Raw genomic sequence first — 19,132 nt, 5'->3', positions numbered from 1 at the left:
TTACTAATACATCTGAACGTTTTACTACTTCGTAAATCACGCACACCATATAATAATCCGTTGTGGGAATGAATTCTTACAATATAAGTAAATAAATAAAATGTCGAATCTAATGTGTCTCTAATAGTTTTTTGTTATGAATACATTTTATATTGGTTCTTCAATGGCATCATTGTGTAAAAAAAATCCTTTGGAAACCTTTATTTTTGAAGAGTGTATATTATATTATATTATATTATATCATATTCAAGCATTAAAGATTATAAGAATGATAAATTCAGTCAAATATGTACAAACAATTACATCAGAGTTTATATAACTGTACAAGTAACATACCTAAATACATGTATATGCATGAGCATAAAGCACTGTTTCCATGGAGACTGTTTCTAATACTTGAGAATAGGATGACATCATTTATGTGACATTAAATACTCATTACTGGTCAAAATTGTGTTGATCATTCCTGGCTGGAACATACAATTATTGTATATGTTCATTATTTCCAGCGCAAAAACGGGCATGGAAAAGATAATTATCCCCACATCCGTCTCTCATTCATCCCTCTCTGCCCATTCTGACGTAATTGACTCTTGGTGCTCAATTATTTGCAGGGTTACCTGGGCAACGCTGCTCGCTGCATCTGCGGACTTCCTCCCCGCTGCCATCGCATGGCTGCCCCGTGACCGCCAGACCCTGGCATACACGTACCCTCCGCTGCCAACCACCGTCACAGGACTTAGAACACCCACTCCATGGTGCCCATGCGTTCCACTGCCCATTAGCTGAAAGACAGATAGACAGACTGTTAATTGTAAAGTCACATTTATTTATATAGTGCTACAATATTTAACAGAGGCCAGCTACTAAGAGTGACTGATGCTAGAGGCTGCAATCTTTAATGTCCTTGTTAGCAGGCCTGCCTCCTATGCCGGTGCAAGTAGAACCAGAGAGGCTTAATTGGTGCCGTGACCCGGATGAGAGTAAGGTTTAGGGGGGTGAGTGTAACAGAGGCCAGCTAGTAAGAGCAGTGTGAGTAAGCTTCACTCCCCTGGCCTCAAGAGTCACACTAACGACTGACGCTAGATACTGTGGTCTTTAGCGTCCTTGTTAGTGCGCCCGCCTCCCATGCCAGAAACGACGGTTCTAATCCCACTCTGAGTGGTGCAGGTAGAACAGGAGGGGTTACATTGGTGCTGTGACCCAGGTGGGAGTGAGGTTTGGGGGATGAGTGTAACGGAGGCCAGCTAGTAAGAACAGTATGAGTAAGCCTCACTCCCCTGGCCTCAAGAGCCACACTAACGACTGACACTAGAGGCTGCGGTCATTAGCGTCCTTGTTAGCGTGCGACGGTTCGAATCCCGCTTGGAGCGGTACGAGCAGAACCGGAGGGGTTAACATTGGTACCGTGACCCGGATGGGAGTGAGGTTTAGGGGGGTGAGTGTAACGGAGGCCAGCTAATAAGAGCTGCGTGAGTAAGCCTCACTCCCCTGGCCTCAAGAATCACACTAGCGACTAATGCTTGATACTGCGGTCTTTAGCGTCCTTGTTAACGCGCCCACCTCCCATGCCAGAAACGACGGTTCTAATCCCACTCGGAGTGGTTCAGGTAGAACCGGAGGGGTTACATTGGTGCCGTGACCCAGATGGGAGTGATGTTCAGGGGGTTGAAGAGCTGCGTGAGTAAGCCTCACTCCCCTGGCCTCAAGAATCACACTAGTGACTGACACTAGATACTGCAGTCTTTAGCGTCCTTGTTAGCAAACCCACCTCGAATGACACTCGGAGTGGTGCAGGTAGAAATGGAGGGGTTACATTGGTGCCGTGACCCAGATGGGAGTGAGGTTTAGGGGGGTGAGTGTAATGGAGGTCAGCTAATAAGAACTGTGTGAGTAAGCCTCACTCCCCTGGCCTCAAGAGTCACACTAGAGACTGATGCTAGAGGCTGCGGTCTTTAGCGTCCTCGTTAGTGTGCCCACCTTCCATGCCAGAAACGCTGGTTCCAATCCCACTCGGAACGGTGCAGGTAGAACCAGTGGGGTTACAAATACAGATTGTTTCAAAGCAGCTTCACAGTAATAAACAGGAAAATAACAGAATCAATGATGCAAACTTCATCAAATATGAGAAAAAATCAAATTCTGCTGTAAACCAGCTCTAAAAAGACAATAGTGTCATAATTTAAGTGTTAGTTCAGTTCAATAACTTTGTAAAGTTGATCAATTATGAAAAAGTTTAATTCAGCTATAAGCAGCTTTACAGAAGGCAATAGTGTCATTATTCAGTTCAATGTTGATTCAATTCAGTTCAATAACATTGTCAATGTCGCAAAATTAATCAATTATGAAACAATTTTGATTCAGCTATAAAGCCGCCCTGCAGAAGACAGTGGTGTCATCATCCAGCTCAATTCATTTGAGGTTTTGTTCTAATCTAATAGTGTCAAATCAACAATATTACTGAATATTAAGTGTCTTTTAAGCCCTAAGCCAAAGGCGACAGTGGCAAGGAACCAAAACTCTTACCAGGTGACAGAAATGGAGAAACAAAAAACAAAAAAGCAGTATTAGTCGTGTGGCCAGTCATCTGGCCAAATGAATGAACATAGTGTGATTTATGATTCCAGGCTGCATCACAAGTCAGACTGTCTGGATCATCTTATTCTGTTCATCGTCTCCTACATTCCATCTTTCAAGCTCGATAATTACATTGAACCATTTTGTGGATGTGCACTCTTGAAAGTTTTTCGAGCCATATTCTGTGAAAGTTAAAGAATTATGAGAAGTATAGTGTGGAACATTATAAAACACACTCGTTTGCAAAGGAGGGTTTGGCGCATTAAAAACCATCCAGTTTCTTGTCATGTTGACATGCTCTAGAGGCCAGAGATGCAATAAAACCAGATTTTTGGCAGAATTCGCTCTTGATTTAATTAATAAAATCATTACCACGATACTTGCAATGATGGGATATTTGTCTCTACTTTATGAGCATGAGGGTGCCCTACAACTGGGATAATAATTTTCCTCACTTTACCAGTCCCGAAACACATTTTATGGTAAAGTTTTAAAAGGCTTCGGGATGTTTTACGAGCATCTAATGAACAGAGTAAAATATTGTTTCTTGGCACTGGAAAGGGAAAAGTGAAAAAAGACAGATGTTGCCCTCAGTTGTGCTATAAATCATGTGTAAGATAGGGCATGTTTACCTGTAGACCAACATTCACCTGTGCTGTACCTTGTGTTCAAGGACACATTTACATTAACATTTAGACTATGTGGAGGCTGCTGGAATGTTATTCTGAAATCAATAAATATGGTCAAATCATATAAAAGCACTGGGAGATACAGTATTTGACCTCTACGCAGCTTCATATAAAAGCCTTTAATCAAGGAACCTCAATAAAAGTGTCACAAAGTCCAGTTAAAAAAAAGGCTCAATATCTGAACTTGTACAAGCATTCAAGCAAACAAATATTCTACCACTCAAAAGCAAAAAGTCCTAAAAGCATTATACTATTTTTTATCATATATGTAAGGCTTCTCTTTTAAATGATCTTCAGGTAAATAGATTTGCATTTGCAAATGCTCGCAATACAATTCCGCTTTATATTAAATATAATTTAAAAAAAAAGGTATATTTCACATAATTTTGACTTAATTTCAGTTCCAATTTATATAAGGTGTCTTTACTATGTACCAACATTTAAATTCAACATTTGATACAATGCACTTTTTGTATTTTTACACTGAATAAAAGAATACCTGGTTATAATTATATATGTAATTACTTTCTGTAATTACATCTGTATTTACACTGTTGACCCTTCCCTTACCCCTTAACCCACCCTTAAACCTATCCACACCACCAAACCTGTCCCTAACCTTACACACATAGCAGCACAAGTGTTTTGCAACACAACATGGACACAATAAGTACACTGTACTTATTTTGATGTATTTGATGTAAGTACATAGTAGTTAAAGACACCTAATATAAAATGTGGCCTTTATTTCTTGTAATTTTGACTTTATATCTCACATTTTCAACCTCATATCACAACTGCAACTTCACGGTTAAATATATGCAAGTAAAATAACAATTAAAACAATAACAACATACAATTCAGAATTAAAATATTACGATGCTGACATTGCTGTTGGTTACATTTTGGATGTTTAACAATTTATCAATGTAAGTCAATTTAAATTCACAGAAATAACATATAGATATTTCATATATAAACTCTGAAAAATAAATATTAATGTCACATAAAATTTTTACCAATCCCATGCGCTGTGGTTATGCACATGGTAAACAAACATCTTCCATTTTAGCTTTGATGCTACAACATAGCGCGTCTCGCACTGTAAGCAGCTTCAAACTCACTGAGACTCTCTGTTATCATGAACCACGTAGAGCAAGAATCTTGCAGCTTACAAGCATCATGCTGTGGGGCCCCTGTGTGTTTTAAAGAACTACCTGCCAGGCATACTGTGCATGCGCTCTCAAGCGAGATCCACCACTGTGCTCTGTCAACACAGACTTAAGCTAATGCCTGACACAGTATATAAAACAGTTTCTTGATTGTTGAAATGATGTCATAGTTAGCTTGGGGATAAAATCAATGTTTTTAAAACAAAGTTTTATGGCCTTTTTTTCCATATCTGTTGCTACATGTATATCTTACTATCCTATCCTATTTTTTTTGTAAATACACTGATTTTAAAATGTATAATCTTTCTCTCAAAATGAAACAAAAATAATGATGACTTATCTTGTTTGCAATTCCATACACTACCGGTCAAAAGTTCAGAATAATTTGGGGAAAATGTTTTAATATTTTGAAAGAAGTCTCTAATGCTCACCAAGGCTACATTTATTTGATCAAAAATACAATAAAAACAGAAATATTATAAAATATTATTACTATTTAAAATAACTGTTTTAATATATTTTAAAATGTAATTTATTCCTGTGATGGTAAAGCTGAATTTTTAGCATCATTACGCCAGTCTTCAGTGTCACATGATCCTTCAGAAATCATTCTAATATGTGGATTTGGTGCTCAATTCTTAAATACAAATCATTTGAATTTGTCATTGTTACATAATATATATATGCGCAGTTTACTTTATTAATGTTATGTTAAATTTATAAAAGTTTATTATGTAAGGTGAACACATTTATTATCTATTTGCTCTACAAAAAGAATAACTCGTTGAACAAACTCAATTTAATTGAGAGCAGGAATTCCATCCTATAAACGTGTATGTGAGGCAGAGATGGGCACTCGAGTTAGTGACTCGGACTCGAGTCGCATTTTAAAAGACTTCAGACTTGACTCGGACTCGACCTGAAATGACACGACTCGACACAAAAGACTCGTGAATATTTTAAAAACAACTCAAGTCTTTTGTCCTTAACTACTGATATAATAAATAAAGAATTTGTGCTGTGTTTGAATGGTTTTATAATACCTGCGTCGCAGATATTTCCCTACGTGTCGTGGTAGATCGGACTCTTGTCATAGAATCTGATTATGTATGTCCGTGTATTGCACATAATCTCCGAAATGTCATAAGAGTCCCATAAAACATGACGGGAGCCACCGTGCCTTATGTTCTTTCGTTTGGGTTTATTATCATGTCAGATCGGCTAGATGCACAGAATGCGGGAAAACAATTAAAGACACCGGAACAACATCATCAAATTTTATGAGACATCGCATCCACAAAGGTAGTCACATTAACTCAAACATCTAGCTATATACTGGTGAAGCTGCATGGCTAATTTGGATTGCCAGCCTGTTAAAATATGAACAAAAATAAATAAAAATCTAGCTTTTAAACCTAACGTTTTATTAATCTTTTCGTAGTATATACATCTTTTCTCTTTCTTAATGTGTCCATAAGAGAGAGATAGAAAGAGATGTTAATCCATTTATTACTTAAGGCTCATATTTTAAGGTATCACAATCAGCATGCGTACAGTTATCTATTGACATTCTTAAACATTCCGAGGTTTGATATTTTCTGATGACTGTCGTCAATAACAACGAAGCTGTATAACCAACTGCTGTATAACAAACCGTGACTCACTGGCGCCATCTTGCGTCCGCTTAGCGACTGTATTGAAAATGACTATTCGTGTTGCCAGGGCGATTGTTTTGTACATTGTAATGGATTATGAAGTAACAAGCTAGATGTACATTATCCCTTACATCTTAGGACCTTTATTACAAACAAAACAGATGACAGAAAGATCATATTGTTTTGTCTATATAATACAACTAGAATAAAAAATAGGATTTGAGCATGAGAATTTTTTTTATTCTTAATGACTCGAGACTCGACTTGGACTTGTGACAAAAGACTCCAGACTTGACTCAGACTCCAGTGATAAAGACTTCAGACTTGACTCGGACTCCAGATAAAAGACTCATGAACATCTCTGATATGAGGCTCAGAGCCTAAACACAGGCACCACTTTTTTGCATAATGGTAACCACAAAATTCAAAAATATTACAGAAACTCCTCTAAACGTCCAACATAACTGAACATTAAACACTAATATAAACTAACAACATCTTTTCCTTTACTGAAAAACATAAAATAGCACTTTAATCCCTAAATTTACTCTCCTAATGCAGTCCCTTGCAAAGCATTCTGGGAACTACGGATCCACTGCCCAGTTAGTTATGTCAGGCTTTAGTTATGTCAGTAATTTGTGCGTTTCACTCAGCAATGTTAAGCAGACTGAACAAACACTTAAGTAAAGCTGACAATACTCACTTTTAGTAGAAAACAACTCTTTTTTAAGTAATGTGAACAAGGATGGTTTGAGTGAAACTAACAATAGTAAAAGTTAATTTTTTTGAGTGTTGGGGATTTGTTGCTTTTTCCTGTTGTTCCGAACTCGTATCAAACTGTGACCCCAAAACCGAAGTATGTACCGAACCGCGACTTCTGTGTACCATTACACCCCTACTTCTTATCAATTATTTTTGGTACTCAAATATTATTACTTAAGAAATTATTATTGTTGAAAATGTTTTTTTGCAGCTTAATATTTTTGTGGAAACCGTGATACATTCTTTGATTAATAGAAAGATTTTTTTTTTCTTTACTGTCACTTTAGATCGATTTTATGTGTCCTTGCTGAATAAAAGTATTATTATTTTAATCTTACATTAAAATTTTGAACGGTAGTGTATTATGGTTTCCACAAAAATATTAAGCCAAAAAACACAAAACACAAAAACTAATATCAACATTGATAATAATGATAAATGTTTCTTGAGCAGCAAATCAGCATATTAGAATCGTTTCTGAAGGATCAAATTCTGGCTTGTATAATATTTCAAAATATTACTGTTTTACTGTATTTTGATCAAATAAATGTTTTGGTGAGCATAAAAAAAAAACTTATTTCAAAAACCTTAAAAAAAAAAAAAAAAACGCAATTATTCCGATCTTTTCACTTATGTATACTGTACATATTTTCAATCTTCTATGATGATCATGTTTTCAATGTCTGAATTGCAATGTATTTTGATACTTTTGAATGGTGTGATTCAAAACTATTTTATTTTATTTTTTTATGATACAAAAAAATAAAATAAAATACTTGAAAATTCCATCCATACCAGTTGTGCATTAACCTACAAGGCCATTGATTTGACTCAATCCAACTTCCTGTTTCAATAAACAATAATAAACATGGTCATCAACTACTTCATGGAGTCATTAAAACTGTCCTTTCTCTTTTTTTGGATACTGAAAGAAAAATATACACATAGATTGCCCTTTGAATTAATGAGATTCAGAAGAAACCTCAGTCGTACCTGTACACTCAGGATTGGAGCATTCTCTGCTCTCCGCCCAATGTCCTCTGCACTCAGATCCCCCATGAGCAGCCGCTGAACACTGCCTCTTCCTCTGCTGCGTTCCGTTGGCACAGGTCACCGAGCAATCGCTCCATGCACTCCACTCCTGCCACTGCCCGTCCACTGTGGGCACCCATGCAGAACGCAAAAACAGCATCCCAAATAGAAAAGAGAAAATATGGCAGAGAGAAGAGAGAAGTAAGTTTTCTTAAGTTAGCTTTGGAACATTTAAGTTCAGAATATTCTGATTAAACCAAAATTTCCTATATATATGCCCTAATATAAGGTGAAGTGTGTAATTTCTGTGCCACTAGTGGAACCAAATGGAACTGCAATCTGTTTTCCCGGTTCTACTATGAGAATGATAAAACACTTGACGCTTGCAACCCCAAGGTCATAGGTTTGCTTCCTAGGGAATGCATTGACTAATAAAATGCAATACCATGCTTTGGATAGCTTCTGCCATATGCACAAATGCTTTAAAACATTAGTGCTTTTTAGTACTTTTGCATTGCATTTAAACAAATCAAGGAGAGGGGTGCAATTACTTTTCTATGCAGTAGTAGTTGTGATTTTGGACAATAAAACAAGCAAAAAAAAAAAAAAAAATCCCATAGAGGGACTTTTTTTGACTAGCAACCACAACTGTGAACTCCTTAGCAATCACATAGCATAGCAATGCCCTGGCAACCACACACAACAATCTTGCATCATGGTGGTATAGCTTTTGCATAAGCAAGCACTATTCATGTTTTCACTATTATCTCTATAAGATAAATATCTAGTTATATAATATAAATAATCTAGTTATATTTGAAATTCTGTTTGGAACAGAAACGGCACATTTCACCTTTCAAGGTTAATTTTCCCATATATGGAACATTTGCTTTTATATAATTTTTGCTAGTATTGAAAAATTCACAATTTTTTGAACATGAGTGCTTCAATTAGAATGTAATCAGGATCAGGACAGAAATGATATATGAAACAGAGAGAAAGAGGGGAGAGAGAGAAAGAAAGAAGAAAATCACATACATTTGGAATTAGGGCTACTGTCAGCCTGAATAACCCCATTAGCCCCGGGGAAAGAGGTAATAATACTGCCTGAGTGCCTTAGATAGCTCGCTAACTAGCCAACATGACCCAGTAAAAGCTAGTCTTATATTGAATATTCTGTGCTTGTAATGTGTTCCACTCCCAATCCAGAAGAAAATTGTTGAAAACGGTGGAGGCTTTTCCTTGTTTTCCACGTGAGCTCTGAGGTCAACTTTAAAAGCTTCAGACTAAAATATACAAGCCAGAATTTGGCAACAGCACAAGCTCCGGGTGAGCTGACGCTACAAAACACAACACAGAGGTGTAAAGAGGGGCTAATTGCCTCTTTTTTGCTGAATGGGACGAGACTTTTAAAGCATGAGACAAACAAAGCTGACCAAGATTGGACAATCTGTTACAGTACTTACCCATCTACAGTGTATAGAAACTCAGCATAGTTAAAGAGGCTATCATTCACAGGTGACTGTGCTTAAGTGATTTTTACTTCAGCTCTATTCTAGGTTGAATATGAAACGGTGTTTCTCTCAGCCTTGTGGGTTTTATTGCACACCACACGTGGCTGCTTTCCACATGCCAAGAAGCCTTGTGAGTGCATCCATTTTGTCCCATGTAATAAACTATTCCGTAATTGATCCTGTAATGTTCCACCGCTGGCAGCTGCTGCTTACTCCCCTGAGCCACCTCCATGTGAGATGAGCTTTGATTCTTTATAGACGGGATCAAACATTGAGGGGCTTCCATGTCAGGCCTAATTTCACCAAATCATTCTCGGAGGACGATGGCTCACAACCGCATCCAAATTAGTGGAGTGGTCTTCAATTTACAACAAAATTGATTACGGTTAGAGAACGGCTAGAAAAGCAAGAGGCTCAGGGGAACATGGAGGCATCAGATTTGGAAAAGAGAGAGAATGACTCAGTAGAGAAGAGAAGAGGGGCGAGTCGAGATGAGAAAGAAAGAGAAGACAAAAGGAGAAGGAACAAGGAGAGAAACAAGAGGGGTGAGACAAAAAGAGAAAAGATGTGGGATGAGAAAAGAAAAAGAAAGAGTAGAATTTAAGGAATAACAAGAGAAGTAAGGAAGGGAAGGGAAGGGAAGGGAAGGGTATGGTATGGTATAGGGCAGGGCAGGGCAGGGCAGGGCAGGGCAGGGCAGGGAAGGGAAGGGCAGGGAAGGGAAGGGAAGGGAAGGGAAGGGAAGGGAAGGGAAGGGAAGGGAAGGGAAGGGAAGGGAAGGGAAGGGAAAAGATGAGACAAAAAAGAATGAGATGAGATGAGAAACAAAGATGAGATGAGGTGAGATTAAAAGATTAAAGATTAAAAGAGAAAATGACTCTGTAGAGAAGAGAAGAGGGGTGAGTCAAGATGAGAAAGAAAGAGAAGACAAAAGGAAAAGGAACAAGGAGAAACAAGAGAGGTGAGACAAACAGAAAAGATGTGGTATGAGAAAAGAAAAGGAAAGAGAGTAGAATAGAAGGAATAACAAGAGAAGTAGGGAAGGGAAGGGAAGGGAAGGGAAAGGAAAGGAAAGGAAAGGAAAGGAAAGGAAAGGAAAGGAAAGGAAAGGAAAGGAAAGGAAAGGGAAGGGAAGGGAAGGGAAGGGAAGGGAAGGGAAGGGAAGGTATGGTATGGTATGGTATGGTATGGTATGGTATGGGAAGGGAAGGGAAGGGTATAGGGCAGGGAAGGGAAGGGAAGGGAAGGGAACAGATGAGACAAAAAAAAGAATGAGATGAGATGAGAAACAGATGAGATGAGGTGAGATTAAAAGATTTGAGGCTCAATGGATATGGAGGCATCAGATTCGGAAAAGAGAAAGAATGACTCGTTAGAGAAGAGAAGAGGGGTGAGTCAAGATGAGAAAGAAAGAGAAGACAAAAGGAGAAGGAACAAGGAGAGAAACAAGAGAAATGAGACAAAAAGAGAAAAGATGTGGAATGAGAAAAAAGGATAGAGAGTAGAATAGAAGGAATAACAAGAGAAGAAGTGAAGGGTAGGGTGGAGTATGGTATAGGGCAGGGCAGGGTAGGGAAGGGCAGAGAAAGGAAGGGAAGGCAAGGCAAGGCAAGGCAAGGCAAGGCAAGGGAAGGGAAGGGAAGGGAAGGGAAGGGAAGGGAAGGGAAGGGAAGGGAAGGGAAGGGACAAAAAAGAATGAGATGAGAAACAAAGATGAGGTGAGATTAGAAGTTATGACATGAGAAAAGAAAAGAAGAGCACAGACAAGATGAGACAAAATGAGAGGACAAGAAAATAGAAGTAAACTAATGGAACACAAAAAGAGACACAAGATGAGAAAAGGAGACAACAGAAGAGAAGAGCACACACAAGATGAGGTGAGGGGAGTCAGAATGAGCCAAGATGATGCGAGAAGAGGCAAGTTGAGATATGAAGATTGGAGAAGGCAGTGCATCTAAAGCAGACAGACCTGGGCAGAGGGCAATGTTGCAGAGTTTGCTTTGGGTCTCGGGTCCATCACACGCTCTTCCTCCGTGCTGGGGTGGAGTGCACATCCGAGTGCGGGTGCGATGACCCCGCCCACAGGTGAAAGAGCAGAGGCTCCATGGAGACCACTCTTCCCACACACCGTGCACTGCCAACAGAGAACAAGAGTTAAGACACATACACTCCGCTCATGGCACACATACACACACACACCCACACACAACCTCATTCAAATGCAGCAGTGAAACACCTCCAGCACTGACTCTGGCTGCTCAGTGAGCCTGTTTATCAACAGCTGTTACACAGCCGCAATGAATCAAAACAACTGCATCATTTCCCCTTTTCTTTACAATTTACCTTTCCCACTCCACTCCCATCCCGAGCACCACGGCTGATGACATTCTTTTGTCTTTGCGTGATGAAAGACGCGCCGGGAGGGCTGCCGCAGCCGTGCTGCATTCGTCTCGGTTCTCTTAGCGTACTTATCAAAGTCCCAGGTGTGCGTTCTGCGCGTGCACTTACTGGGGCTTAATCCAGTCATCAGTGTCAAGACTGCTGGGCACAGTTTCCCCTCCAAACGTCAAATCCCCCTCTCTAATGCTCTTACTGTATAATGAAAACTCCAGTCCCACTCAAAGAGCATTAATTAAAAACAAACTCTCGTTGAAGCACTCATGGAAAGCCGGTCTTCGCAAAAACCAGCTCAATAACTTTGCCATTAACAGGAAGATTTTTTATTTGCTGTTGGACTCTCATCTATAAGGAGATAAAAGGTGATGTCACAAAATAGTGTCTATGTCTTTTGACTTGTATTTAAAGGTATACCGATGGACTTGACAAGTTTTTTTTTTTTTTTAAACTGGGGGGTTGTGAACCAAAAATAGGTTAAATCAATGCAAATAATAAAATGCAACTATCTCCAAAATTGTGCATAGTTGGAATAGCAAAATAAATAGGCTTATAAAAAGTATGTTTTGTTGTCTACAAAGTCTGTCCAATTCTAAGTTATTTCAAAGCTTGCTACATTACAGTTCAAAAGTTTGGGTTCAGTAAGATTTTTAATTTTTGTTGTTAAAAGAAATTAATACTTTTATTCAGCAAGGATGCATTAAAATGATCATAAGTGACAGTAAAATCTTTTACATTTTTACCAAGAAAATTCATTTGAATGCTGTTCTTTTGAACATTCTAACTTAAATTAACTATCTTTTGAACATTGATAATACTATCATATGTTAATTGAGCACCAAATCAGCATATTAGAATGATTTCTAAACACTTAAGTAATGGATTAATGACTGCTGAAAAATCATAGCAGGAATAAATAATAAATATTTACAATAACACTGTTTTTACTGTAGTTTTAAATCAATAAATACAGCCTTGGTGAGGAAAAGAAACGTCTTTCAAAACATTAAAATATCTCACTAACCCATAGCGTAAGTTATTAACTTATCAACGAAAAACAAAAACAAAACTTGAGAATTTGTCTTCAACAATACAACATAATTATTATTATTTTTTTCTTTAAATAAATTGACCATTTTTTTTTATTATTATTTGTGTAAAGCAGAGGTCTCCAAACTCAGTCCTGGGCTGCTGTTCTGTAAAGTTTAGCTCCAAACCCAATTAAACACACCTGAACCAGCTAATCAATGTCTCATTAGGCATACAAGAAACTTTCAAGTAGATGTGTTGGAACTAGTTGGAGCTAAACTCTGCAGGACAGCAGCTCTTCAGGACCGAGTTTGGAGACCTCCGGTGTAAAAAGATGTCAAGAGAGGAATTCGACTATATATGGCCAACTATATGAACTCTCCCAAACTATGAAGCACATACTGTAGTGTGAAAGCATTGTGTGCTAGAGCATAACTTATCCCAGAAATGCTTTTATTTTGCCACATAATACAGTAAAATGATGTAAATAAGGGTTGACCTCAAAAGAAAAGCAATGTTGTGCTCAATTAGGCTGCTGTCCAAGCTATTCCAGAGGGGGAATAAATGGGTTTATTTGAGCATTCAAGAGACATGGTGGTCTTATTTCCAATCCTTTAAGCTCTGGGCCGGTGGTCTAGCCTTATGTCATTTATATGTGCCTCCGAGCATTTTCCAACACCAGACTTATCTGAGATGCTTTTAAGTTTTTGATATGGTTTTGAAAAGTTCTGCACTCAACAGCAAGTGTGAGAATCATCTTTAATCTTGGATGCGAAGCAGCTCCATTAATGTTGCTTAAATTTATGTGCAGGAAAGTTAATTAGCAGCATTTATAAATCCTTCCCTTGACTGTGAGCAAAAAGTGTAATTTCATAGCTGTTTTAGTGCTTTAGTTTTATATATATATATATATAAAATGTATTCAGACACCTAGAACATTTCATTCGTTAATTCAGTTTATTCACTATAGTTTTAAAAAAAAAAAAATGGTAATAAAATATGACAAGGTCTCAGTTAAACTGTGTCAGAAAAAATTAATCTTAATATTAATCTTAATTATGTCAGATAACACTTAAGCAAAACATGGTCAGGTGAAAGTGTCTGAATAATTTTTGGTTCCAAATTTTTATCAATTTTACTGGTAGTCCACTGTATGAAGAATTTTTGGGTATAATATGTCACAGTTTACTTTATTTTGCTATCCTCACTTACATGAACGAACTTACAAATGAATAGTGTCCTGCACCCACTAGTAAACATATACCAAAAATATCAAAAACGTCTGAATAATTTTTGGCTTGACTATATATATATAGTAGTGTGTATATATATATATATATATATATATATATATACATATACATATACACACACATACAGTGTTGGGGAGTAACGTAATACATGTAACTTAGTTACGTATTTAAAATACAACATTTCAGCAACTGTATTTCATTACAGTTACATTTTAAATGGGTGGTAATCAAATTACAGTTACATCTGAAAAGTATTTTAGATTACCAAAGTGATCAATTTGAATTTTAATGTCATTTATTTCATTTAAACATTCATGTAAACTGTGACAGGCAAATAATGTAAACAGCAATTGGTGATTCTCCGACTCTGACACTCCAAAAGCATCCTAGCTACAGTTCTGCTCATAAGTTTCATACCCCTTCAGAGGGATCATAAAAATTGCATGTTATGTTTATTTAGTACTGTCCTGAATAAACTATTTCACATAACAGATGTTTACATATACTCAACAAGACAAAATGACTAAATTTATAAAATATTCCCCATTCAAAAACTTACATACCCTTGAATCTTAATTGTCCTGTCATTAACTGGATGATATTTGCGATAGTTGTTTGGGAGTCCCTTTTAATTGTAAAAAAAAGGTAATCGCGACTTTTTATCTCACAATTCTGACTTCTTTTCTCGCAATTCTGACTTTTTCTCAAAATTTAAAGTTTGTATCTCAGAATTCTGACTTCTTTTTTAAATTTTGTGAGTTTGTATCTCACAATCCTGCCTTTATAACTTGCAACTGCAACTTTATATCATGCAATTCTGAGAAAAAAGTCAAAATTGTGAGATAAAAACTCGCAATCACCTTTTTTTTTGTGTTACATACTTACTGGTATTCCAAGCAAGTATTCTAAAGTATTTAGATTAAGTTACAAAACTTGAGTAATCTAACAAAATACGTTACAAATTACATTTTGAAACATGTATTTTGTAATCTGTAGTGAAATACATTTTAAAAGTAACCTACCCAGCCCTGTATATATATAGTGGTCAAATATTGCTGTTTATTTTACAAACCAAATTATAAAAGCTGAAGATAATTTCACTATCAGTAACAATTTCCATACATATACAAATACGCACACACACGCATTTTATGGGGACTTTCCATAGACATAATGATTTTTATACTGTGCAAACTGTATATTCTATCCCCTAGCCCCAAACACACATACACACACACACACACTGTATATCTAGCACATGTGTCAGTAAGGTTTGTATTTTTCATGGCGTAGGGAAAAGCTGCATATCAATAATACTGTGTAAACCACATTGATTTAGCCATATAAAAAGTCTTAAAAGAGCTGAATTGCCATTTTTAGAGCTAATGGTGTAAACAAAACAAGTCTCTTTTCATGCCCTTTTACTTAAAATAAAAATCCAGTTAGCTTGTGACATAAGTTCAATGCTGCTGAGGTAACGTGTAAACAGCATTAATTTACCGATACCAAAAGTCCTAAAAGAGCTGAACTGCATTTTCAGAGCTTGTGATGAAGAAAAAAAAAAACAAGCCTCTTTTCATGCCCTTTTACTTGAAATAAAAATCCAGTTAGCTCCTGACAGCATGTTCAATGGCGCTGAAGTATTGTTGAGCCTAACTCCATTAAGATGGCACCTCCGAAAATGATGAATTAAAGGTCGATACCTCCAGTAATTAAAGATTTTAAAACAAGAGGGTAATTCAGGTCGCTTTCCTGGCCACAGGGGGATAGATTAGTCTTTTCACCCTTTCTTCTACATTTTTCATCTGCATGCACCAACAAACACTCTTCTGACAAGGTTCGCTTTGTGTTTGAGCAAGGTTTGTGTTGGAATTATATAAAAAGCTTATCTAAGTCATACATTGAGAAGAGAAACATAAAAAGAATGACAAGTGAATGAGAAAATTGATGAAGCAAAATTAAACAAACAAATTACGAGATGAATGACTGAAAAAAATCATAGCAGACACAAAGATAAATAATAATTATGAAAAAAATAATAATACATTGGATATAAAAGCATAATATGAAGCAATGACAGCAAATAATTAAATGAATGAATAAAAAAATGACAGCAATTTTCTGCCCTGAAGATGAAAGATATAGATTCTGAAGGACAGTCCAATGTTTGCGACTAACACTACCTGGGCAGGGGGCAGTGTTATTGCACACCCTGGATTCTCTTAAAGGGCCGCTGCAGTGTGATCCGTAAGGTGAGACACATGTTCTTGTTCGCACCTGCGACCCTTGACCGCATGTAACTGAGCAAGAGCTCCACTGGGACCACTCCTCAGCACCAGGGTCACCTGTAGGAGAAGGGTGACACCAGTTAAAAGCAGTAACATGGTCATGTGACACCCCGAGGGGGTGGAGCCAGTAGGAGCAGGAGGGGCCTCACTAAGTTACACACTAAGAAGCCACAGCAAATCTTAAAGGCTCTAAGAGATAGTGGAACGAGCTCAAAAGGAGCATCATTTCTCACATATTTGATATGATCCTGCCTGAATGCCTTTCAGGGCTCATTGATCCAGAGCAGAGATGCCCAGTCATGCTACTTTTCTGCAGAGTTTAGCTCAAACACACATCAATTTCGATCCTGAAGACCTTAATAAGTTGGTTAGGGTGTGTTTGATTAGAGTTACAACTAGGCTGTGTCCAAAACCGGAAAAATGCTAACATCCTGTCTACCAAGACAACTACATCTGGTCTTATTTTGACCAGAAATGGCATGATCTTAAAGGGATAGGTCACCCAAAAACGTTCTGTCATCATTTACACATCCTCATTTCATTCCAAACTTGTATGACTGTCTGTTTTTGTCCATAAAATGTTTTAAAATATCTTCTTTTGTGTTCCATAGAAGAAAGTCATTCAGGTTTGGAATACACGAGGGAGACCCAAAATTTTTGGGTGAACTGTCTCTTTAATTATTTCTCACAATCCTCTGTGCGCGGTTGGTTAATAGAATAAAAACGGTGTCTCACAGAGCAATTGAAATTTAGTTTATAAAAATAATTTATAACTTATGATATAGTTTAAAACTTAATAACTTATGATTCCATTTCAGCTGAGAAATAAGCATTAAATATTCATTAGGTTATCTCTAAGCTCACTTGAATTTGTTCTAGATCATTAGACATGGCATTACAGCTCGGTCCTAAACCGGTTTCCTTAGGAAAAACCTTTATACGGACATACTGTCTGTTAAATCATTGACTGACCGGGAAGCAAGACATCTGCCTTTGTATTCGGACACAGCTAAACTCTGCAGGAAGGAAGATTTCCAGGGGCACAAATGAGAAAATTTATGCTGCTGGTTAGACAAGGATGGCCCATATAGGACAATGGCATTAAACATAATACAATTTATAAATATATTAAAAGATTACATTGACAGTTGACAATCAAAATCGTGATTGTAAGCATTTATTAATAATGTATACATCTATGCATATTCAAAGCAGGATCATATTGATTTTACTGTGTGGCCACAAAATAAATATCATATTAGGAGCTTTTACTATTCTAGCATCCTAAGAAATACTAAAGTTTAACGTCATTTATATTTTAAAATCATGCATGCAACCAATTAGATGAAACAAACTGAAAGTAAAAAGGCAAACGAAACTAATAGATGAAATATATAAAATATGATAAACTATGCAGAATGCATGCAACATGGCTTCTAAAAGTTAGAGAATGATCTTTGATGAGAGTTAGTTTTCTACTAACTACGGTTGCACAGAAGAACAGACCTCTGGCCCTCAGACTAGACTGCGGTTCACTCTTTTAGATCTCCTGGATTTATGCTAAAGCTTCTTGTCTCTTTGAAGCTAAATCAATTAGAATTGGAGATTGTCGAGAAAGAAGGGAACGGGGTTAATTTCCCCCAGCATATTCAGCAGATCACAGCAATTTTCAGTAGCGCTGGTCACATTTGAGATTCACTTGATGGAAGAACTTTCTATGTCGAATCCAAACAATCGAGGCTGTTAGAAGTTCCGTTTGATTACGGTTCCTGAGCTGAAAAACATTATGATTTACCAACTGTAATGTCAATTCAATCATTGGCATTGTTTGCTGGCATTAGAATACATGATTGCTAAATAAAGTTTATGTAATTGTTGGTTTAAAAAAGCATATATGCTGCTTTCTGGGAAACACATAGAGATTAGCTTTGTGCTTTATATGTGTTCACTAAATACTGCACTCTGGATCGGCTGTAATTCCCAATGAGCAATTGCATGGCTAAACCAAACACTAATAAGACAATTGATTTCCAGAGAAATTTTGACACTGCCAAACATTTAATAAGCAAGAACATTGTCTCTCTAAAAGCACATGTTATCAATATCCACAATATTATGATCCAATTGCCATGTAATGCTGAATAAAGGGATAATATGAGAAGGAAAATGTTGAACTTAAACATTTAATGTTTTAATTTTGCCTGTCATCAGCAAATAATGGATATAATAAACTTTATTTTTTTAAGAAAGAGTTGAACAGTCTACTGAGCATATTGACCATATATAATTTAGGATCATATGCTCAAAAAATGTATGCAACTTTTTTAGTTGCTAGTACACTCAAGATTGGTTTGTTTGTTCTAACTTCCAGAGAATCTACTGGCATGCCCTTGGGTACATATGGACAATTTTCTCTGCCATTCTCAGAGATTAGATTAGATTGAAAGGTGGATCAACTCTGGATGAAGTGGTACAACAACTAAGACAATCTGAAAATGAGAAACTAAATGTAGGGTGAATGACTTTCTGTTCAGATCTTCATTTATAAATGGAAATAAATCAACAAACACATAAAAAGACTGGATTGGAATGGAAACAAGGTTGTTAAGGTTTAGTATGCACAATGATTTGCAACTTAAATGATATTAAGTGCTACACAAATGTCACAAATATACAAAAGGTGCAAAACTTAAAACAAAATAAGATGGCTGCTTAACGTCCCTCCCCATTATAGGTGTAAATCATATAGGGTACATGCAGAGGGGGG

General features: G+C 37.0%; 1 protein-coding gene across 6 annotated transcripts in view; it reads right to left on the bottom strand.

The window, feature by feature from the left end:
* The window catches only part of adgrb3 (adhesion G protein-coupled receptor B3), a 271,133-nt gene that overhangs the window by 159,552 nt on the left and 92,449 nt on the right, over positions 1–19,132 (bottom strand). For 5 of the 6 annotated variants that reach the window (XM_051916328.1, XM_051916332.1, XM_051916329.1 and 2 more), the window contains 4 exons: positions 16,261–16,422; positions 11,371–11,535; positions 7,849–8,013; positions 621–785 (listed from right to left, as the gene is read on the bottom strand). In XM_051916328.1, coding sequence (XP_051772288.1) covers positions 621–785; positions 7,849–8,013; positions 11,371–11,535; positions 16,261–16,422 — 657 coding nt within the window. The remainder of the gene's footprint in view (positions 1–620; positions 786–7,848; positions 8,014–11,370; positions 11,536–16,260; positions 16,423–19,132) is intronic. The other variant, XM_051916331.1, reaches the window with a different exon arrangement.

The sequence above is a fragment of the Ctenopharyngodon idella genome, chromosome 13, assembly GCF_019924925.1.
Source record: "Ctenopharyngodon idella isolate HZGC_01 chromosome 13, HZGC01, whole genome shotgun sequence".
NCBI lineage: Eukaryota > Metazoa > Chordata > Actinopteri > Cypriniformes > Xenocyprididae > Ctenopharyngodon > Ctenopharyngodon idella.
This window is presented reverse-complemented; position numbering and strand designations above follow the sequence as displayed.